The sequence below is a fragment of the Pelodiscus sinensis genome, chromosome 5, assembly GCF_052426305.1.
Source record: "Pelodiscus sinensis isolate ZL-2025 chromosome 5, ASM5242630v1, whole genome shotgun sequence".
Classification (NCBI taxonomy): Eukaryota; Metazoa; Chordata; order Testudines; family Trionychidae; genus Pelodiscus; species Pelodiscus sinensis.
In genome coordinates this window covers 73,619,902-73,644,295 of record NC_143056.1, presented here as the reverse complement: position 1 = coordinate 73,644,295, position 24,394 = coordinate 73,619,902, and the positions used below count along the sequence as shown (strand labels likewise).

At 45.3% G+C, this 24,394-nt stretch overlaps 1 protein-coding gene across 11 annotated transcripts in view; it reads right to left on the bottom strand.

Annotated features, from left to right (window-relative positions):
- Window positions 1–24,394, bottom strand: part of CELF1 (CUGBP Elav-like family member 1) — a 99,713-nt gene that overhangs the window by 38,056 nt on the left and 37,263 nt on the right. For 6 of the 11 annotated variants that reach the window (XM_006113419.5, XM_089778537.1, XM_075927447.2 and 3 more), the window contains 7 exons: window positions 17,715–17,874; window positions 15,480–15,667; window positions 12,668–12,750; window positions 11,469–11,517; window positions 1,168–1,302; window positions 914–993; window positions 469–630 (listed from right to left, as the gene is read on the bottom strand). In XM_006113419.5, the coding sequence (XP_006113481.1) occupies window positions 469–630; window positions 914–993; window positions 1,168–1,302; window positions 11,469–11,517; window positions 12,668–12,750; window positions 15,480–15,667; window positions 17,715–17,785 (768 nt within the window). In that variant the 5' untranslated portion in view covers window positions 17,786–17,874. Of the gene's footprint in view, window positions 1–468; window positions 631–913; window positions 994–1,167; window positions 1,303–11,468; window positions 11,518–12,667; window positions 12,751–15,479; window positions 15,668–17,714; window positions 17,875–24,394 lie in introns of those variants that run through there. The other 5 variants (XM_006113424.5, XM_006113427.5, XM_006113425.5 and 2 more) reach the window with 1 other exon arrangement.

Sequence of the window (24,394 nt, the reverse complement as noted above, 5' to 3'; positions counted from 1 at the left end):
GCTATACCCCTATTCACTGCATCTAGTCTTTGCCTGCCTGTTTGTGTTCTACATAGTGAGCTTTTTGGGCATTCTTTTCTGTTTGTACAGTACCTAACACAATCGTGGGTGTCACTGGAAATAAATAATAAGAGTAATGTAATAAATGCTGGAGAAGAAAGAATGGGAGATGAATACAATTTTGATGGCAGACAGAACTGAAAAGGGGCTTGAAATTACACACATGTAAAGTACTCAAGAGAAGCTAACCTAAGGAGAAAATCTTCCCAGCAGGCGACTTTGAGCAAGTTACAGTATCTCTATGCCTCAGCTCCCCATCTGTAAAATGGGGAATAATATTACTTCCCTCACAGGAATGTAATGGATATAAATACATTGAAGACTGTGACATTCTCAAACAGTACAGTGAGAAGGCCTATATAAGCATGTTAGATAAGCAGTCTAACAGAAACCCACAAGGAAACTCACTGCTAAGTATTGCGGGCCAAGTGTGTTCAGACCAGCCAGGCTTCCCCATACAGAGGCAGCACTTATTTGTTGCATCTGCTTCTGGAGTTGCTGAGCCATTCGTTTCTGCTCTTTGTCCTTCAGCGTATCCGCAAATTTCACCACGATAGGAGAAGAGCAACCCTGCAAACAGCGGTTCACATAGTTACAACCCTCATCAACTGCATAGCTATGGCACAAACCTATGGGAATAGAGTGCTCTTTCCCCCACATATAAATGTGTGCCCTTCTTACCTCAAACATTTTAAATCTCAGCTGCTTTTCACTCTAGTTTGTACTGCCTTTAGCTATTTGCTACAATATTTATTAGATCTTTGTGTCCAAGACCCACAGTCAGAAAAAACTAACTCCAAAGATTACCCCTCCCCGCAACTATCAAGCTCAAACTCACCAAAATGTATCTTACCTCCATGATCTGTGCTTGGTGCATTGCTTTGATTGCTGTTTGTGCCATGGCTCTTGTTGTGAAAGTAACAAATGCACAACCTTGGGAGAGAACAGAAAGAATCAAACTTACCCACTAGATTCATCTCAACAACTGAAGACAAGCAAAGGAAAACATACCTTACCAATCACAGACATAGCTGAAATCTGATCTTGAGCTGCAGGGGAAAGAGTCCAGAAGAAAATCCTGAAATGTCAGAGATGCTTTGTGCTTACCTCGGCTCAGGCCATCTGGGCCCCGTAATATCCTGCATTCCTCAATCTGCCCAAAGGAGGAGAACATCACCCGGATGTCATTTTCATTGCACTTCTTCGAGATCATTCCAATAAACAACTTTCTATCTTCCACTGCTGAGGAATCAAAGGATAAGAAACTCTGGCATCACATCAAGCAGGGAACGCCAATGTTATTGTTTCAAATAGGCCTTGTGCATATTACGCAGCTAGGGGTTGAAATCAGAGGCTGAAGGAGCAGTGCTCCTGCAGCAAGAGACAGGATAACAAAATCCTGGTGATCATCACTGAGAAAAAGAAGTTAAAGGGATCAGCAATTAGATTGAAAAAAACAACAACTATTCCTTACAATAGAAACCTCTATTGATTTGTCCTGTCAAACTCCCACCAATTCAAAGTAATGAGATTTTATTCATTTAAGAGAATGCACGTAGGACATTTCTAGAGAACCTGAAAGGAGCCTACAAGAGTTTTATGTGTTTATTACATTAATAAATAATGTGCTGAATGTTTCTTCCTCCCTTCCAAGCCTTTTGAATTCAGTGGATGGAAGAAAGGGAAGAAATGAACTCTCTCCACAAAGAGAATTTGGCTGAAGGGGACATAGAGACACTTATTCTGCCAGCTCACTACTTGTCTTGGATGATTCTGCAGCAACTGTCCTCAGTTTCCCATCTCCTTCGAACTCCTCAATACATGATGAATCACATATTAGAACCCCCCATATCAAGGACTAATTGCTAAAATGAGAACTTAAAAACCAGTCTTTTTTCCCTAGCCTCCTGCTGGTGTGTCAGATTCACCTCTCCAAGGTTTGGTTATTTTACAGCTTGCAACAGTCTCTCTTCCTGTTCTCTGTCCAGGCACAGCTCCTCTCTTCTGCCTTTCATTGTCTCCTGATAGTTTCCTAGATTTCCCCCCACTCTCTCCTCTTTAGAGTCATGGAGTTATCCAAGTGTCCTATTCTGGGCCTATAGTCTCTTTAAATGTTCAGGCTGCTCCTGTAAGGCTTACCAGACTGCCTCTCAGAAACTCAGCCCAAGCTCTCCAGCTGGCCCTGGCTGTTTCTAGCAGCACTCCATCATTGCTCCTGATTGTTTCAAGTTCTTCTCAATCCTGTTTATTCTATTTCCTAATTCCCTCCTTCTAACTGGGGTCAATTATAAGCAAGCCTCTCTAATACTTTCAACTGGGGTTACTAACTACCATTGGATTGCTCAGTTGCAGGCAAGGCACAAAATAGATAAAGCACAAGATGCAGTAATAAGTGTTTACTCCAGATTAGAGATGTTAAATATCAATTAATTAACTAATTGACTAGTTAATGGGATTTCCATCCACTATTGGATTAGTCGATAAGGACGAGCCTGCATTCCTTCTTTGAAATGTACAAGAGCCCCAGCAGGAAGAGGAAGTGCTGCATGGAGCCAAGGGCCAGCGGGGGACTCCCTGTTGCCCTCAGGCTCCATGTGGGGTTTCACTTTTTGAAATGCACATATAATGTATAGGAAAAAAACCTGCATGATCAAGAAGAAGGCCATACTATTAAAAAAAAATGTGATTTTGAGAGGAAGTGAAGGCATCTATAATATATATACATATATAAAACAAATAGAAGAAAGGGGAAGTTGATACAGGTTGAACCTCTCTAATCCAGCACTCTCTGGTCCGGCAACGTCCATGGTCTTGCATGATTTTAGTTAGCAGGATGTTCACTTTATCAAGGGTGTGGCCAAGTTTCTCGCTGTCCAGTAAAGTTTGTTGATATCCACCAGTCCCAGCTCAGTGTTCTGTACTACTATTTAGCTCTAATTTACCCCTATATATATTCTAAGAGCCCAGTAAGCAGTGGAAGTGTTGGTAATGCTGTTAGACAATAATGACCTTTCATGGTCTGGTAAATTCTCTGGTCTGGCACCAATCAGGTCCCCAGCATGCCGGACTAGAGAGGTTCAACCTGTAATAATGAATATAAATCAGAAGTTAGAAATTGTAAAATATTGATAAGAGGAAAAGGGTCAAGGAGAAATTTATTATGAGCACAGTTAAAAATAATGAGTTTTTAAAATATATTAGGAACACACAGAATCCTGACTATTGTATTGGTCTATTACTAAATGCAAATGGTAGAATTCTCAATAAAAAATCAGAAAAGACAAAAAAGTGTTCCATAAATATTTCTGTTGTGTATCTGGGAAAGAATAGATGACACTCTCTTCAAATGGGATAACACTATTTTCATTCCACCAGTATCTCTGGAGAACGTTAAACAGAAGCTACTAAAGTTAGACTTTTTAAATCAGCAAGTCCAGAAAATGTGCACTGAAGAGTTTTGAGAGACCTGCCTGCTGAGTTTACTGGACTGTTAATGTTGAATTTCAATAAGTCTAAGAGTACTTAGGAACTTTCTGAAGAACAGAGGAAAGCTAAAGTCCTGTTTTAAAAAAAAAGAAAAATGGGTTGACCAAGGTAATTATAGGCCTGTTAGTGTGGCATCGATCCCATGCAAGATGATGCAGACAAAATTAATAAAGAATTAAAGGAGGGTAATATAATTAATGCAAATCAATATGAATTATGGACAACCTTTTGATGAGATTAAAGTTTAGATGATAAAGGTAATAGTGTTTTCGTAATATACTTAAACTTCTGTAAAGTGTTTGATTTGGTACTCCATATTTTTTATTAAAAAACTTTATGTTCTAGTGAGTCCTGCAGGGATCAATTCTTGGCTCTGAGCTATTTAACATTTTTATCAATAACCTATAAGAAACACAGAACTGTCACAGATAAAATCTGCAGATGACTCAAAAATTGGTGGAGTAATATACAATGAAAAGAACAGGTCACTGATTCAGACTGATCCAGATCACTTGGTAAACTGGGTGCAAGCAAATAATATGTATTTTAATACAGCTAAAAGTATACATTTAGACAAAAAAATGTAGGCCATCTTTATAGGATAGGGGACTCTATTCTGGGACACATTGGCTCTGAAAAGACTTGGGACACACTGGCTCTGAAAAGGCTTGGGAGCTATGTTGAACAGATAAATATGAGTCCCGCATGTCACAGTGTGGCCAAAATAGTTAATGAAATCCTAAGATGCATAAACAGGGGATTTCTTGAGTAAGAGCAGCGAGGTTATTTACCTCTATTTGACAATGGTGTAAAGGCTGCTGGAACACTATGTCTAGTTCTGGTGCCCACAATTCAAGAAGGATGTTTATAAATTGGATGAAGTTCATAGAAGAGGCATGAGAATGATTAAAGGATTAGAAAACATGTCTTCCACTGATAAACTAAATTGACTGAGCTCTATGAATCTAACAAACAGAAGGTTAAGGGGTGAATTGATAGTCTATAACTATCTACATAGAGAAAAAATATTTAATAAAGGGCTCTTCAATCTATCAGAGAAAGGTATAACACAATCCAACGAATGGCAGTTGAAGCTAGAAACTTTCAGACTGGAAATAAGGTATAATTTTTTTCCTAACAGTTCAGAGTAATTGCCCACTGGAACAATTTCCCCGGGAGCCTAGTGAATTCTCCATCATGGACAATTTTTAGTTCAAAACTAGATATTTTACACAAGATACACTCTGGGACTTATTTTATGGAAGTTCTATGGCCTATGTTATACAGGAGGTCAGTCAAGATGATCACAACGGTACCTTCTTGTTACTATTTGTTATTTTATGCATCTCTCTCATGTTTCCTCTAATTTGCCTCATCTCTTAATCTATCTCCTTTTCAATATCTTTCTTTGTGCAGCAGTCTCTCCATACTTGTAATACATCTTCTGGTTCATTTCTAAAGCTCTATTTCTGTTATAAACCCTTCGAAGACAGGTGATAAGAATTCAACATACTATCCCCTCTGAGCATATATCATTAATTTATATACTAATACAGGCAGTCTCTGGGTTACGTACAAGATAGGGACGACTGTAGGTTTGTTCTTAAGTTGAATCTGTATGCAAGTCGGAACTGGCATCCAGATTCAGCCGCTGCTGAAACTGATCAGTTTCAACAGCGGCTGAATCTGGACACCAGTTCCACTTACATACAGATTCAACTTAAGAACCCCAGGCGTCCCCAAGTCAGCTGCTGCTGAAACTGATCAGCAGCTGATTCCAGGAAGCCCAGGGCAGAGCAACTCTGCCTCGGGCTTCCTGTAGTCAGCCGCTGGTCAGTTTCAGCAGCGGCTGACTTGGGGAAGCCTGGGGCAGAGCAGCTCGGGTGCTGCTGGGTTGGTCCAGTAGCGCGGCCGCTCCTCGGCGCTACTGGACCAACCCAGCAGCACCCCAGCTGCTCTGCCCCAGGCATCCTGATTCAGCCACTGCTGAAACTGATCAGCAGCGGCTGAATCAGGACGCCTGGGGCAGAGCAGCTGGGGTGCTGCCGGGTTGGTCCAGTAGTGCCAAGGAGCGGTGCTGCGGGACCAACCGGCAGCGCCCCACCTGCTCTACCACAGGCCCCCGGCTTTGCTCCACGTCTCCCTGGTCTGCTGGGGGGGGGGCACTAGCTGCGTCACCCCCCAGCAGACCAAGGAGACGCTGAGCAAAGCAGCAGAGGACCCGGGGCCGGACCCGCGGCCGCTTCCAGATCAGCTGGAAGCGCCGCGGGTCCGGCCACGGGTCCTCCGCCGCTTTGCTCCCCGTCTCCCTGGTCTGCTGGCTCCCCCAGCAGACCAGGGAGACGGGGAGCAGCTTTTCTCGCCGCGGAGGAGGCGGGCGGCGGGACCAGGTGTTCCGCCGCTCCAGTCCTCCGGGGCAAGAAATCCCCGTTCGTAACTGCGGATCCGACATAAGTCGGATCCGCGTAACTCGGGGACTGCCTGTACTGTAATTAGAGCTAATCAGAAGAGTTCAATTTTTTTTGCAAAATATTTCTTAAAGTTCAAAACAATTTTAATTCAAGTTTGTTTCTTTTCAATTTTCACGGTATTTATAATTTTTCATGAGTATTTTAGTTCAAAAATTCTTTTTTGTTTTCATAGCTTGGAAATTTTCATTTAAAAACAGAAAATTTTGAAAAAAATGTACTTTAAAAATTTCATTTCCAAGAAAAGGCCATTTTAATTAAAACAATTGCATTAGAAATATTCTGAACAGCATTAATTATATTTTAGTATAATTTTCTTTCCCACTCTTTTTGCATCCTCACATTTTGTTTGCTTTCTTCATTGTCACTGTGTACTAAGTGCTACTAAACTATGTGCCAGCCATTACACTGCACATTCTTTTATGTCATATGTAAATTTTACTAGCTCATTGATTATGTGCTTTCCAGACCACAGGAAACATTATCAAACCTAGTATGGAACCTCTAGGTAACCCTTTTGCCACTTTGAAAACTGCCCATTCACCATCTCCCATCCCTGATATTTCTTGTCTTTTTGACTGTTTCTAATCCATGGTAGACACAGATTAGATGAGGCCTCATCATTCCACGAGGAGTAACGGTAGTTCAAACTAGGAAGCCTAGTCCGAACTATCTAGTTCGTGCCGCGTGTAGCCGCGCGGCACGGGGTTCGAACCAGCCGGGATTTAAAAATGGCGGCGCCTGGCTTATGCAAATGAAGCCCGGGAAATTCAAATCCCGGGCTTCATTTGCAAGTGCGGTATGCCTACATTACCCCGCTAGTTCGAACTAGCGGGGTAGTGTAGACATACCCTATGATAGGCTCAGATTTGGGGTCAGGTGGTGCATGAGTGTTATGATGCTGCAGTGAAATGGGGGTTTGGTCCCAACTGGGGGCTTGTTGGCCTGACTTCATTTTTAAATAAAATATGTCAAACACAAAAGGTTTTAGCATTGTCTTTATATATGAGAGGGGTGAGGAACCTGTTTTGAGTCAAAGGTCACTGACCCACAGAAAAGTCAGTTGGGGGCCACACAAGTGAGATACAAAAAAAAACTCCTCCAAAACCCCCCAAGCCTCACTAATGTGGTCCCAAATGTGCTGGTTGGGGTAGGGGACAGAGTGCTAGTGGGTGCTGGGGCTGGGTAGAGGGTGCTGCTGGGTGGAAGGATGCTGGCTCAGGTGGCAGGGTGCTGGGGCAAGGTGCTGGGGTCAGTGACATGGTCCTGCTGGGCACTAGGGTGACTGGCAGGGTGCTGGGACAAGGAACAGGGTGCTGCTGGGTGCTAGCGTGGATGGCAGGGTGCTAGGGCCAGGGCCAGGGCCAGGGCCAGGGCCAGGGCCAGGGCCAGGGCCAGGGCCAGGGCCAGGGCCAGGGCCAGGGCCAGGGCCAGGGCCAGGGCCAGGGCCAGGGCCAGGGCGGTGCTGAGTCCTGGGATGTGAGGCAAGGTGCTGGGGCCAGGGCTGTGCTAGGGTGGATGGCAGGGCTGCCAAGGAACAGGATAGGGATGGGGTGCAGGATCTGGGAGGGAGCTGGGGGGCGGAAGGGAACAAGGTCCAGGTGGTAGGTAGGGTGCAGAAGCAGGCTGGATGTAGGGTGTCTGGCTACGAGGGAGGGTGCAAGGAGGGGACTTGAGGGAGGTCCAACTCCTACCCATCTGGCACCCTCTAGAATTGACTGGTCCCAGATGAGGAATTTTTGGACCAGGGGAGGTCATTTCAGGGCTCCTGGTTCCCCTCCCCTCTTCCCCACTAGGTTTCTTTGCACCTCTATCTCCTGCAACCGAACTAAACTGCCCATCCCTGCTGGTTCCCTGCACTTCCCCCAAAACCATCCCTCACAATCCAAGGGAGTGCAGCACCAGTTCCCTGCAGCCCCTTACAGCCCAGCTGAGCTGCCCATCTGTTCTGTATGCCCTCCCCCATCCACCTCAGCCCAGCTGAGCCCTGCACTGGGGTTCCCTGCATGCCACCCCCACAGCACAGCTGAGCCCCGTTTCCCTGCACCTCCTCCAAGCCCCACAAAACTGCTGAGCCAAGAGCCGATTCCCTGTCCCTCCCTCCCCTTGAGTCTAGCCCCGGTTCCCGGCACCTCCCTCCTCCTGCATTCAAACTGAGCTCTGAGCTCCACGCACACACACCCCACCCCACCCCACAGCCCAGCTCCCCAGACCTCCCCACTCTGCAACCCAGCTGAGCTCAATTTCCCTGCACCTTCCCCCAAACCATGTAGACATGCTGAGCCAGTGCTGATTCCCTGCCCCTGCCTTCCTCCCTCCCCTTGGCTGTGTCTACACTGGCACAATCTTGCGCCAAAGCGGCCGCTCTTGCACAAAAATTTGCTGCCTGTCTACACTGGCCGTGTGTTCTTCCGCAAGTACACTAACATTCTCATGTATGAAATCAGGGCTTCTTCCGCAAGAACTACGATGCTCCCACTCAGGAATAAGCCCTTTTGAGCAACTATTCTTGCACAAGAGGCCAGTGAAGATAGGCAACATGAATTTCTTGAGCAAGAAAGCCCAATGGCTAAAATGGCCATCGGCACTTTCTTGGGCAAGAGAGTGTCCACACTGCCATAGATGCTCTTGTGCAAAAGCACAGCTCGCACATGGACGAGTGGATGTGTTCTTGCACAAGAACATTAACAACCAGTGCAGACATAGCCTAAGAGTTTCCTCACATGAGCAAAATGAATTTTGTGTTGTGCACCAGTATTGAGTTCATGTGGCTTGTTTGGATGTGCCACCCAAGTTATTAATAAATATTTTTAAACCTCTACCTTTTCCCTCTGCTGCTATGTCAGCTCCCCTGGTGCCTGCTGCCCCCCCACTCCTTACCCTCCTCTGCTGTCCTGACTCCTGCTCTTCTCACGGTCCTCAGCCCTCCTGCAACCTGCCCCCCTCCACCAGCCCTTCTCTCCTCCCTGTGCCCACTCCTCCAGTAGCCCCACTCTGATCATGTGAGCTACCCCTCCTCATCCCCTCTTCTAACACCTCCCTCTACAAACCTGCCCTACGTCTCTCCTCTGATGGTGGTCCCTCCACTGCAGGTGTCTGCCCTTCTGCTTCACCCCCAGAATCCCCTGGCGCCTGCACCTTCTCTTACCCCTGCACCCTCCTGGTTCCTCCCCCTTCCCTCACTTCCCCTGCCCCCTTTGCTCCATTTTTCCCTGATGCCCACCCCTCACTCACCCTTCCCTTCCCTTCCCTCCCTCTCCCCTCACCTTCTGCCTTCCACTTTGTGGGGCCAGAGTCTGTGCTCTGTCCCCGGACTCCGAACCTCACAGCGCCCAGCAAGTTTAAAATCCCGGGCCATGACGTTACGTCACTTCCGGGTGCCTCTCCACCCACTGGTTTGAGTGTGCTGCGCAGGGCAGCAGCAGCCAGCGAGGGGGAGCTCAGGGAAGGTTGCGCATGGCAGTGACGGGTCCGGGGACAGGGGAGAGACGCCGGGTGGGAGGATGCGCGCGGGAAGGTCGGGACCCGCTCCAGCTCCAAATATTGCTGGAGCGTGGGCATCACGAGCCCACACAACTCACCGCCCATGCCTCTGCTGGCTAGCCGGCTCTCTCGCTCTTTTTCAGAGGGGGCGGGGGAGCACCGGCTCCTCATGGAACCCCTCGTTTTGCTCCATGGAACCCCAGGGTTCCACGGAGCACCAATTGGGAAACACTGATTTAGATGAACGGAGCAGTTCATGCTTCTCAGGGCTACTGTTGTGGGCTGTCCGCAAACAAGCAGAAATCATTGTAATTGATTGCATATACAAGGCTTTCTTCAAACCACAAAGACCAGAAACATTAAAAAAAGCCCAAGGCTCAGATTCTGGATTACAATTCTTAGACAAGAATTGCTGCTATGAAAAATCAGAACACAGAGGTCTTTGGATACAACCGCTTTAAAAATGCATGTTCTCCATGCACAGTATGCAGGGTTTGTTACAGAGCTCCCAAAATGCTCAGCAAGGAAGGCAGAACTGTGCATGTATCCCTGGCTAAGTTATCTGGCCAATGAAAGTGTAGGGAAGGCTACAGCATGCCTAGAAATGTTCAAGGACGAGAGCTCTGTTCTTATTCAGGAGAGTAATTCCTAAGGGATACAGGAATGGAACTCCTTTCTATGGCCTTTCTACAGTCCTTGAGAAAGGTTCCAGACAGTGTCCAAACAAATATTAAGGCCCAGAACAACTCCAATCTGGCCTACATCTCATACCCAGACTCACGCAAAATTTTCCACTACTCCTACCCCACAATACTGCCAAGACCTGAAATTTCATTTTTTAAATTCTTTTCCCATGCCTTTTCCAGGTTGCTCCTTATTTATGCAATGACCTGCCAATTTCGACTGAATCAGTCACCAATCCCTCCTCATTCAAACTGCCTCTAGAATCACTCCTTACATGATGTCTAAAAGTAATGAATTAATTATATTTATACATAGAAATAACCCCAACTTCAAGTTACTCCCTTCTCCAGAGTATCTAATGTGTCTTGTGTTTTTTTAAATTGTAGGCTCTGGAGCAAGGATTGTCTTTCCAAATCTTATACAGCACTAAGCACACAGTTGTTATAACAATCAATCAATCGATCAAATAATCAATATACTGGTCCATAAAGAAAATAATTGTAAACATTAAAGAATGAAAAAATATTACAAGATATTATGCTACATACTCTTACCCAAGGCTGTTGAACAAATTGTATGTTATTTTATTGTACTACTTGAAAAAGTCTACGATAATGTAATTAAGATTATTAAAATGTACTTGTAAAAGGGACTAAAGACAAAAGTAAGGTGTTACATGCAACCTTAACTCTGGAATTTTCTGCATTTATTGATCTTGTAATAATATGCTGATGGAGTATCTGTGCATAAATAAGCAAATCTCTACCAGCAAGAGTTTATATTTGTACTATGATAGCTGCTAGAGACCTCAGTTGGTCTGGGATCATACTGGACTAGCCACTGTACCAAAAAGCCCCCACAGCAAGTGATAACCTCCACCTTAAAAAGCTATTTAGACTTTAGTTTCTTCTCTGCTGTAAACCAGACAAACTTTATTAGAGGAGACTGTGAATCCAACATTAGATATGGTGGTCTTTGTCTCAAACCAATCAACCAACCAAGTACATGGATAATGGTGTTTCGGGTTAAATACCAGATAAGTGCAGAAAATGACGCACTGAATACCTTTCCAATTAGTATAACTTGTACGATGAGAGAGCACGATTGCAAGAAGTTTAGAAACTTCACCCTTATTTATTGATCCCTTTGTGGGTATAAATTCCTCCCCAATTCTACAAACTTCACACACACAGATGCTGCCCAGAGACCATATTGAGAAGGATGAGACCTCGGAACTTTCCTATCAACATTAATGACACCCTAAATCCAGACTTTAGTACAACTTACTGTTGATCCTTTCACTATCGGCTGGTTTCATCTGGATAGGATGATGCATCTGAAACACAAAGATGATCATCTCAAATTCGATGCATTCACTCTGTACATCACAGAATCACACTACCCCACAGGAACCACTAAGGACATGGTGAGGAGCCAACACAGCTATTAGAGAAGGGTCAGACATAATTCTAGAAAATTTCTGTGTGGGGAAGGATCCTAGGGATGTTCCCTATATCTTTCATTTGATATGCCACCATTCTCTTTGGGTACTTCAGGGTATTGCCCACATGTAGTGCACACAGTTCCATTACATACTTTTCCCCACAAAACCCTCTGAAAATTCCTTACAGATCTGCTGCCATGACTTGCAGCTCAAAGCCCCTCCTTTCAAACATGACTTCAGAAATGGGTGAGGAACCCATGGCCCCGCTCACAGCTTGCCTGGATCCGGCCTGTGAGGCTTGGGGTTCCCTCCTCCCAGCACCGGGAAGCCAACAACAATGACACTACTGCTCTGCAGTCACTTTGCGTGGCTGGCACCATTGCTGGCTCCCTGCTGGGGGAAGGGAGGGAGACCCATGCCTTGTAAGTCCCTTGCTGCTCCGATTGGCCAGAATCGTGACCAGTAGAAATAATGGGGGTGATGATGCCTGGAATCAGTGAGGGACACTGAGCCATATGTGTCCATGGGGAGCTGTGCAGGTAAGCATTCCCCACGGCCCAGGCCCTGCACTCCCATCTCTCTCCTGCATCCTGCCTCCCACCCCAGCCTGCTATTACATCGTCCCTCTTGCCCAGATCCCACACACTAAGTCTGCTTCCCTGCATACTGAACCAAATGATTTTTCTTGCATGGTGACAAGTATCAGAGGGGTAGCCATATTAGTCTGAATCTGCATAAACAACGAGAAGTCCTGTGGCACCTTATAGAGACATGCATATGATGAAGTGGGTCTTTGCCCATGAAAGCTTATGCTCCAATAAACCTGTTAGTTTATAAGGTGCCACAGGACTTCTCATTGTTTATGCTGATAATCAGCAGCTCCTGATTCAAAAAAGGTTCCCCGCCCTTGTTCTAAAATAACCATATAGAAGAGCAAGGCAGTGTTTGTGTATCCGTGGAGCCAAAGAGCTCAGAACATGAGTAAATGGCAGGACAGAAAGACAAGCAGAAAAGATGCTTGAAAGAACATTACACCTCTTACCCCTGGGAGGATCTTCATGTTGTGTAGAGCATTCTGTGCTTCCAGTGCAGCTTTACGGGTATAAAATGTAACAAAACAGCACCCTGTAATGCAAACCCAAAACAAGCAGATTAAGGATATTCAATTCCTGTGTGGCATACTGGGATACACAGTGCATCACTTCTACCCCTCAGACTCAAAATCTTTGATAGACAAGAGACCCATGGATAGAAACTCATGGCAATAGCTTAATACTGAATCTGTTTAGAATAGGACTTCTAAGTAAAATATAATATGTGGTATCTTCAATGACTATGCCCAACAGGCCCTCTATCACACTCAAAGGTTCACAAGACCCCTTCAATCATCCCAGCTGCGTCAGCCTAATAATACTCTTCTAGAGTAATTCTCATTATTCAGTAAACATGGCATTTTTCTGCCAGTCCAAATAACGGTTTAATATTATCACCACTAGGGATGTAAAAAGGCATTTAAAATGTAACCATATAACTGCTGAAAATCCTAGTGATTACAGAGTTACCTGCGCTGAGGGCTATTTAAGTTTAATAAAACTTAAACATGCTTTTTACTGGAGAGGCTTCCAGTCACACTCCCAGGAAGCCTGCATGTAACCTGCAGCTAGATGGTCTGGTCATCCAGCCAGATTAGCCCCTGCCTGTGGTGGGCCAGGGAGCTATTCCAGTTCACCGCAACTGGTAAGCCTCACCCACTATAGGTGATGCTTGCTGGTTAATCAGCTAACCATTCATATCCCTAATCACCACCAGTCTCAAAGATACGTAGCCCAATCAGTGGCCACACCAGGGCCACATAGCACTCAGAACAAATATAAACATTAACTTTGCTTACTTAGTCAGCTCCAGCCTTGAGCACAGACTCTTGATATGGAATCTGTTTTCACCAGACAGGCTTAGTGTGCAAAGCAATTATACTCAAGAGTTCCCAAATGACTAGTTATTTACATAAAAAGTTCCAACTCCAAAATGTAACCAATAATGAATGATGCCCCACAGGCCAAGTGGATACAGTTACAAATCGAATAGTTATGAAGCACAGGCAATAGAGCTCAGCTTCATAAAAAGTCCTTAGTCTATATTCTCTCCCCCCAAACCTACAAGTTTTTCTAGTCTGTTCACTCCTCCTTCCTCAGAATTGTGGGTCTATGTGAAATGTGTTCTTCTATATTCCAGTTTCTTTCCTCTCTTTCCCTTATCTCCCCAGCAGCATTGGGCATTCATGTGTGGCATTCATGATTTAGTACCTGAACACTTCTATTTCCAATCTATAACTCTATACCCTTTCTATGCCAATTAGAAAGAAACTGCCTATACTCTTGTGAGAGCATGTGTAATACAGAGAGGTGTTAAAGAGTCTGTCTTGCTAGTCTCAAACAGTTACTCTAGGGAATGGATATGCAAATCAGGAATGAAAAGTGAAGGATCCCTACTACTAAGTTTATTTTCCATTCCCCTGGCACCAAGACAGAATTGTTCCTTATTTGTTCAGTTTAACTTTAAAAATCAACAGCAAAATGAGGCTTTTGCCACTTCCAATAGGTGACATTTCCACAACCGTATCTCTCTCTAAAAGGAAGTTTTATTGATATTCAGCAAAATTTACCCTTTCAAGAACCATACCAGAAATATTACATAAAATGCATATATTAGTTGCATATAAACATCTCACAGCACATCTCCTCTCCCACAAGTCAAGTGACAAATTCTTACAGTAGACTGCTTAGCCGGTATATAGCAGGGATGGCCAAAACTGTGGCTCATGAGCCCCACACAGCTCTTGTACACCTAAAGTGTGACTTGTGGAGTCCCCTATCCCTTTCTCCACCTACCAGACTGGAGGGGGAGGCTCTGAACTTCTGCCTTGCAGTAGGGTGGTGAGGTAAAGCTTCTGTCTAGCAGGGGGGAGGGGGAAAAGGGGCTACTACCCAGTGGGGAGAGGGAGATCTTGGGGCTTCAACAGAAATGAAGATGAAGCCCTAAGCCTCATCTGGCACATCCCAAAGGGCAGACACCCAAAGCCTTAGTTCCAGCAGGAGTGCTCCAGCTCTTGAACTTCTGAAGATTGTCAGATGTAGCTTAAAGGGAGAGTAAGTTTGGCCATCCTAGCATACGTATAGCATATCTCTGAGCTGCATCTGAACTTTTCTTCTCAAAGTGCTTTAAAACTTGTAATTACAGGGATGACTCAACCCCTCTGAAATGGAGCTAGATCTGGGGTGAAACACTGCAGTTTGACAGTACACAGAAAATCTACACAGCAATTAGAACAGGAAGAGAAACATTGTATCCAACTGAACAGCAGGGGAACCTAAATACAGGTTGTACTTCCCTTAGCCAGGACACTCTGGTCTGGCAACGTCAGCTGGGAGCCCGGTGTCAGACAGGAGCGCAGTAGGGAGTTCTGGCTCCAGTGGCTGGGCAGTAGCGGGACCGGGCTGGAGTCCTAGTTGGGGGGGGGGAGGGAGGCAGGAAGCAGCCCATGAAGGGAGGGACCTCCCTGCTCCACCAAATTCCCTCACTGGGTGCCGAACCAGGGAGGTAGACCTGTACTTGATACGAAATTTGACAAGGACATTGGTGTTAGCAATCTCTTAAAAGAGTTCTATGCACTCTTCAGCTGGCACAGATGACCAAAAAAATGACACTTCCAGCATTACAGTCATTTAGAAGAAAAATCTAAACCCAACAAATAGGCTACATACCTTGGAAACCCATTTACTTTGGGAGGAAGCATGACTGAGTGCAAGAAACTATAGCAGGGAACTCAAGTATCAGCTCAGGATAGAATTGCTCACCTTTGCTCTGAGGAGGGTTTTGGCTTCTGTCCCTCAGGACGTTAATTTCATAGACAGCACCATACTGTTCAAAGAGTTCTCTCAGATCTTTCTCACACCAGTTCCGTGGAACCTGCCCCACAAACATCTTGATGGCATCTAGGTCAGGTTCATCTGGGTGATCCAACGTGCCATTCATTTTCTTTGAGCTGCATAGGACAGGAAAGAATTTCTGTTATATCACCACCGCCACCCCGTCCAGATTAATCCTTCTCCCTAGGTACCAACTAACATTGTAGCTCCAAACTGCCTGCTTATGAAGGGAAAAGAATTCTACAAAGCAATATTTTTAAAGGATTCCTATACACTCCAACCAAACTAAGAACATTTACATTTAGCCATCACTCTCACTATAGAGCTCTTAGAGAATGTCTATCCCCTTCTAGTTCCTACTCTATAGTCAGCAACCTGGATGTGGGACATCTAAGTTTTTTGTGTAAATGACTGAAATGTCATTGCCCACCACTGCAGAACTAGACACAAGGAAAAGGCTGGAGTGGGAAAAAGCCAAAACCTGGTATTAGCAGCAAACCTAACAACGAACTATAAAAAAGATTGTGGAGCAAAAGGATGTTTATTCAGATTTGCAATCTACAGGTCCCTCTTAAGATAAGAAAAAGTGACCAGAATAAAGACTCTTCACATTACAGTAAGGTTCCACAGATCCAGAAAGCTGGGGGTAAAACAGGGTCAAGATGTGGCTGAAAATGAACACATTGGTCTTGAATACTATTTGGTCCCAGAGGGTGATCAGGATTAATTTATCATAGATCTTGAACTACCAGCATTTTCAGAAAACTAACATAATAATACTGGAGTCCCAAGTTACGGAGGGGGAATCATTTATGGTGGAGAGGGGTCCTCCACAGGTGTTTCAATAATCTCTTCCTTAGGACATATTTATAATTAGATGTGAGATCAGTGTTGTCAAACAGCACCCCAGCAAATCATGATCCCACATGATAATCTGCACTGGCTCCTTATTGTTTAGCTTGTGCAATATGAGTCTTACTATTGGTATCAAAGACCTTAAATCATAGAGAGACAATTTCTCTGGGAAACTGCCTGAAATGATATCCTGCTACAGAGTGAATATTAGGATTGCTGATAATCCTATGTATAATCTAGAAGGGTATGTGGATGGGTGGGTGCAGTCACTATGATAGGATTTCCTCCTACCTCCCACACACAGTAGAGGGCCATAAGTGGCCTTCTTGGCCAGTCTTCTTATTTCAGGTTTTTTTTTATTGCCCTATTTACTATAGATTAAGGAATATAAATGTTTAATCGTCTTGGACTTATCTGGGAACGGTGCTCATTCATGGTCATGTTTTTCCGCAGTATTTATTATGAAGTCTTCAAGCATAGGAATTATTAAAAACAAAATTACCTGTCAAATTCCATTAACTGTGGACTGGATATTTATTATGTGTAGTCTTACCACTTGCCATGTGCTGGTTTAGATGTATAAGACGACAACTGTTGCCAGAAAATGCTTCCACATTCTAAGAATGGTTTGCACAAGGTGGGAAGCATACAGCTCTTTACTAGGAAAAGGGGAAAGGGTGACAATAATGCCTTTCAATCTGTCGGAACTCCCACTGCAAGGGGACTGACACTTTTCAAAGCATCCCAAAAAAACTAACACCTTTTACTAAGGGGTGAACTACACAATGATTGAATTCTGAGGGGGAGTAACTGATAAGTATATATTATCCTCTGCCATATGGTCCCAGCTCTGGTGCCACTCCCATGAGAAGCACCATGAGGGCATCATGTCTCCTGGGAGCTAAATCCACACGGTCATCATATGACCTCAGAAACAGTTCAAAGATCATTTAATTCCTGTCCAAAAGGAAGCAGTCTGAAGTGATTCAGAAGGAATGAAACCTAATCTCCTAACACTGTACTTCAGCAACTGGTATCGGAGCATCATTACAGTGACTTGCACTGGATTCTGTAAGGATCAGCTCCACTGAGTAGATGTTAATTAATTGGAGATGCATTCAGAGCAAGAGAAAAACCAACTAAAACATCTTCCAGGATTTCTTTTAGAATGCAGCTCTGAGACTCTCCTACCCCATCACCTTTTCCTCCAAAGGGAGTAATACATTAAGTAGCAAAGAAACTGTCAAAGAGGCAATTCCAAGCTGAGACAGTAAGCAAAAAGCAAATCTGGAGACACAGCATACTTACACAGAACTGGCATTCGAGGAACAATGGTCCACCATCATCTCGGGGAGGAAATCCAACTTAAACGCAGCCATCACCTCCGTCTTCCACAAACCACTAACACCAAGTCAAACGTACAATCTAAACCCCGAACAAAAATTCCACGTCCCAACGTCCTGCAGGTCTTAACACACCAAGCCACACAAAAACACATTCAAACCACAGAAACAGGAGCTCAGAGAGACCAGCAACAGACATCACAGAAATAGGCTGGACTGGAAAAGGGACATGGAGTCATGGATTAAAAGGGGGATGTGAGCATGTGAAGGGAGGCTCAGTTCACTATACAATGAAACTGCTGATGCACTGGGCTTGTTTTGTGCAATTTTCCCTGGCGAAGCAGCACTGAGTGCTCTGTCAGATAAACAGTGTCAGATTGATTAAGATAGCAATGGTTGACAGAGCAGAAAAAACACAAACTCTAACCTCATAGCCCCCAACAAACTCTTCACCCCCCAAAATGCCAGCCCCAAGGTCTTGAGGTCCACTAATTAATAGCTCTTGAATCAAGACTCTATTTTAGTACCTTAGTGCTAATACTTCATGAAGTCAATACAAATCAAGTTATGACAGCTGTCTTTTACTATAATGAGTTTGAGTAGCTTACTGCTACAAGGAGGCTTGACCACTGAAAACCTCTGTATCTATAGAGGTGTGCCTGTTCTGACTATTCTCCCTCTATTAAAGGCCAAAACACATGCAGTCTCACACATGTGAATGCAGTCACGTAATACTTAGCACATAGATACAGAATACAGGGAATGTGAGGGTAACAACAGTAGAAAATATCTAGTGGTCATAGCAGGGAACAACATCAACACTCTTGGAGTATGTCTAAACTACATGGCTCCGTCGACGGAGCCATGTAGATTTGTTTGTTCGGCAAAGGGAAATGAAACCGTGATTTAAATAATCGCGGCTTCATTTAAATTTAAATAGCTGCCCCGCTCTGCCGATCAGTTGTTTGTTGGCAGATCAGGGCAGTCTGGATGCTCCCCTGCCGACACGAAAGCCCTTTAATCAACCTCCCCAGTAAACCTCATTCTACAAGGCATAACGGGGAGGTCGATAAAGGGCTTTCAGATCGGCACGGGAGAGTCCAGACTAGTGCGCTGAGCCATTTAAATTTAAATGAAGCCACGATTATTTAAATTGCGGCTTCATTTCCCTTTGCTGATCAGCCTAATCTACATGGCTCCATCGATGGAGCCATGTAGTTTAGACACACCCTTGCATTCTACACTGACCATTGCTTGGATTTATTGTGTCATCTTGGAAAAGTCAGTTATGGTGCAACGGTTTCCTCATCAATCAAACAAGGGCAACACATGATGACCTACTGAGGCTAAGAAGTTTATATGTTTGTAATGCTCTCTAAGGCCCTGGAGAAATATGCACAGAATTACTACAAATAGGAAGACAGTATTGAACATGGTGGGGAAAGTGACCAGTACTAATTTGAACAAAACAACCATTTAAAACAAATGCTCAACAATAATACACAAGAAAGAGTTGTACTCAATTACTATGTTAACAGCTGTCCCATACCACCTTGCAAGAATCACCTCCCACTCACTACCTCTGCGAAATTATAAAAAAAAACCCTGGCCCTCAGACACTCCAGTTTTCTAACTTGGTAACTGCAGACTTCATATTACCTTACACTCAAACATTGCCTCAGCTTAAAATCCTACCCAGCTGCTCTCTAATGTTTGCCTCACTTATGTGACCAGGAAGCTCTGCAGAAAATAATATGGTTAATCAAGGGGCAGTAGTGATTCCTTCCAATGTTTATGTAGTTATGCAGCTTTGCACTTCAGAATCAAGGGTTTATCAGCGAAGGGATAGCAGAACACCATTAGAACAAAATACTTCCATCCAGCATTCCAAAGCAGCAAATGGGGCTACCTTGCCTTACTGATGACAGCAGGAAGGAGGGCAGCTTTTCTGGCAACGAATTCTCTCGGAAAGAAGATTTTACAAGAGGTACTGAGATACCTCCTGTGAAATGTTCTCAGTTATTTGATAATCACTATGGGTGACACTTGCATGACTTCCTCCTCTTCTTTCCCAAAAGAAAAACTGGCTTTATTCTACTGAACATAAACCAGATAATAGTTTAAAGGCAAATTAGCTTGAAAACCTTTCATCAGCTCCCTAATGATTTCCATGTCAAGTTTCTTAGCTTCCAGGCTCTGCACAACTCTGTGAGCTAATTTTAACGGTCTTTACTCCTACTCATTCCTTTCAATAGACCCAAATCTCCCTCTTAGTATTCTTCTTCCAATCTCAAGGCTGGTCTATGCTAGAAAGTAAGTCAACCTAAGCTCACCTGCATCAACCTAACTGCACATGAGTGTACACCAAAATTTGTCTCACTGATTAAAGCACTTAGTTACAGCAAAATGGTAATTCCTCCCTGAGCTACACAAAATCTTGGTCAACCTACTTAGGTCAATGCAAGACAAGTGCAGACACAGGGGTAGGAGGAGTGACAGAATTACCAGACCGTGGGCAAGGGGAAAGGTGCCTCAGGCAGAAGGGGTGGGGCTGGGAGAATAGGCTCTCCTCATCAGCCCATCAAAGCTGCCTGGGGATCTGGCTGCTGCAGCGGTCAGGACCCCAGGTCCTTTTGAATTGCTAGGCCCTAAGGTAGTTGGTCTTTCACTCCCCCATCAGTGAGCCTGGTAAACGCTGAATTACTTGTGTTAATCCTAACCATCCACCAGTACTAAGGATGTTAAGTATTGAGTAAACGACTAATCATGTTACTCAATGCAATTTGTATCGAGGACACGATTAGTTGATAAGGGGCTGCTGCGGCTCTGTAGTTTAAATGTAGTAGGAGCTGGGCGTGCAGGCAGCCTGGCTCCTACTACATTTAAATTGCAAAGCCACAGCGGGAATAGGGCCGGGACCCAGTGGGGAGAGGGAGATGGGTAGGGAGAAGGTCCAGACCTCTGAGTCTCTGCCTTTGAAATTTAAAAGGAAGGGCTACTGTGCCTCTGCCTCGCCTCCTTGCTCCCCCCCTGTACCACAGAGATGGTGCTGGGGGGGGGGGGGGGAATCTGCTTTTAATATGGCTCCTGCTCCCTCCCCCATCCTTGCTGCCTCTGATACAGAGGCAGCAAGGGGGAGGAAAAATGTGAGTAGTCAACTCAACTACCCAGTGAGCCTAGGCTTATCAGGTAGTTGACTATTCAACTACTCTTTTACATCCCTAACCAGCAACTCTCTCACAATGCCCCATCACTGTGACAGTCACAATTTTGATCTCCATTGCTCAGCGGCCAAAGAAACTAGAAGTTTGCCCCGCCATCAACTTTTAAAATCCCTTGTATGTTTTTGAAATGCCTTTTCCTGATTGCCCACCTTAGTGGGCAATTTACTACTTTAACTTGGGTGTGCATATCTGACCATGCTGGCTCCATGCACACAGAGAGCTAATACACGTGTCTGCTTTGAGCAGGCAAAAAGTCATAAATAGCCTCCTTCTATGGGAGCAAGAGACTGTGCAAGGACAACTATGGAACAGCCAAAGATCTTGCATATTGCATATGGGATGCTGAAATTCAGACATTAAAGGGTGAGGAAAAGTACTGTATGAAAGAAAAAACCCTTTATCTGGAATACCAGAATGTAAGGGAGGGCAACAAGAAATCTGCTGCTGCTCCACAGATCTGCCACTTCTACAACAATAGCATGTCATACTTTCTACTCTGAACATATCTCAGGAGACTCCCAAACAGGGAGGCAAAGGAAATGGTGCTCAAACTATGCCCCAAGCTGTTTGAAATTCTGCCAGAAACAAGCCAGTTCTTTTGGGTGTACACAGATGAGTCTGCTAATGAGGGAGAACGAAGCTTGGGTAAATGTGTACATACATTATCCCTGATAATGTGTTTTTCTTCTTTTTGGTGCCTGAAACCCCATTTCTCCTGCCCTTTTTTCCCAGCCTTGTTTCATATCTTCCTGTGATATGAAACTTTCCCTTGCCACTCTGCAATGAGTTTGGTTGGCACCGCTACTTAAAGGAGTCTGTCAAATTAGGGCCCATGTGGCTTCAGAAACCTAGTAGAAGATGGATTTTCTTTGCCTTTGTCACCCTCAAGATTTGGATATCAGCCAATTTCCACCACTGCCTGAAAAAATATTGCCAATATTCACTGTACTTTTCCTATACAGGGGTCTCTGCTATAAGTTGCACCGGTATACATCCATTTCACATTAAAGTCGTTGACGTTTGTAAGAACTGATGCGTTATAAGTCCTCCCATTCCCCTCTATAAGTCATGCAAAACACTCCCGCCAATTTGCTTAAATGGAAGTCAGCTGTGAGAAAAAAAATCCCCACTTTAAGTTGTTTCGCTGTAAGTCCAAGTTTTTTGGAATATATCTTGGACGTATAGCGAGGATCCCCTTATTAAAGGTATTTATAGGAATAATGTAATGGAGTTTTAAATCTTTCCCTTTCCATCATGACTGTAAATCACATAGTGTTTCTCTTTTAATCACACCTCCAGGCCCAATGAATGTCTGAGTTAGATCAGGGAGAGAAAGAACAGGTCAAGGAAAGATATTCTCTAAGATCCTGCAATTCTCTATAACTTTGGACTATAAACACAGGCCATGGAGGGGCCACAAATCAATGACTATGGGGAAATACGAAGAATACAGAGACCAGTTGCTGCAGCAGAATGCAAGAACAAGTATCTAGAAATGCACCAGGACATCGTGGGTTCACTCAGGTCACAAACTGAGACACTACAGAGCATTATCCACACAAAAACCACAGAGTCAGCAGCTTTTCCAGTTCTTAGAAAACTGCGTGCCAGTGTACCCTTTCCTACCCTACACAACAAGTAACAGCATTGCATATATCCTTACCTCTCCCACTCCACATCAGGAGATAACAAGAACCAGAGCAACACATTTACTGACCGCAAAAGCCAAAGGATCAGCAACAGCATATTACACTGAAGTAAGTTTTACATACATGAATATAAACATTAACTTTTTACTTCAATTTACACTTAAGTTTTTAAAGTATGATGAAGCCCCTTCGTTTTCAGTTTAAACAGATTTTTAATGAAAATTCGTAGGTTTTACAAAATGCATTATTCAGGGTTTTTTTCTGATTTTCACCCTACTTTTGGATCATTCAAATACAGGTAGTCCCCGACTTACGTCGGATCCGCACTTACGAACGGGGCTTTCTCGCCCCGGAAGTCGGGGCGAGAAAGCCCCGTTCGTAAGCTGCTCCGGTGCCCCTGGTCTGCTGGAGACCGTCTCCAGCAGACCAGGGGCACCGGGCAGGTTCCCGCGCCTCTGAGGCTTTGCCAGAGCAAAGCCTCAGAGGCGCGGGGAACCGCCGCTGCTGCCGCTTCAATCTGGGTGCCTGTGGTCTGCTGGGGACCGTCCCCAGCAGACCACAGGCTCCCGGACTGAAGCCGCAGCCGCGGCGGGGTCCCTCGCCTCTGAGGCTTTGCCAGAGCAAAGCCTCAGAGGCTCTGCTCCCCGTGTCCCTGGTCTGCTGGGGAGGGGGGGGCAGCTAGTGTGCTCCCCCCCCCCAGCAGACCAGGCTTTTGTTTTGGACTCTGGGGCAGAGCAGCTGGGGCGCTGCCGATTGGTCCTGCAGCGCCCGCTCTGGGCACTACTGGACCAACCCGGCAGCACCCCAGCTGCTCTGCCCCAGGTCCTGATTCAGCCGCTGCTGGTCAGTTTCAGCAGCGGCTGAATCAGGACGCCTGGGGCAGAGCAGATGGGGTGCTGCTAGGTTGGTCCAGTAGCACCCAGGAGCGGCGCTACTGGAGCAACCCAGCAGCACCCCAGCTGCTCTGCCCCAGGCGTCCCCAAGTCAGCTTCTGCTGAAACTGACCAGCGCTGACTACAGGAAGCCCCAGGCAGAGTTGCTCTGCCCCGGGCTTCCTGGAATCAGCTGCTGATCAGTTTCAGCAGCAGCTGACTTGGGGACGCCTGGGGTTCTTAAGTTGATTCTGTATGTAAGTCAGAACTGGCGGTCAGTTTCAGCAGTGTCTGAATCTGGACGCCAGTTCCGACTTACATACAGATTCAACTTAAGAACAAACCTACAGTCCCTATCTTGTACGTGACCCGGGGACTGCCTGTATATGTAAAAACTAGGGATGTTAGCGTGTGGCTGTTTACACAATTAAACAATAAGCCTGGGCTCATGGGTTAATCATAACAGTTACATGTAGGAGTCAGGAGCCGGTGCCTGTGGAAAGCTGGCTCCTGCAGAGCTGCCTGCCCCCCGCCACCTCCCACAGAGGCAGCAGCATAAGGAGCAGGAGCTGGTGCTCCCCACAAGCACCAGCTCCTGTAGAAAGCCGGCTCCCCCGTGCATACCAGCTCCCACCAAGCCAACTATGCTCTTTGCCCACATTGTTGCCTCTGTATCAAAAGCAGCAGCGTGGGGGGAGGACAGGAGGAAGCCAGTTCGCTGGCTTTTAAGCCAGCTCTCCATCCATCCCAGCTTCCACAGAGCCACGTCCCTCCCCCCCTGTTGTCTCCCACAGATGCAGAAGCGCAGGGGGGACAGGTGGGATCTGGTATTTAGGGGGTTCCAGCTTAAAAGCCAGCTCCCCACAAGCACCAGCTCCCACGGCTCTGCCTGCCTCTACC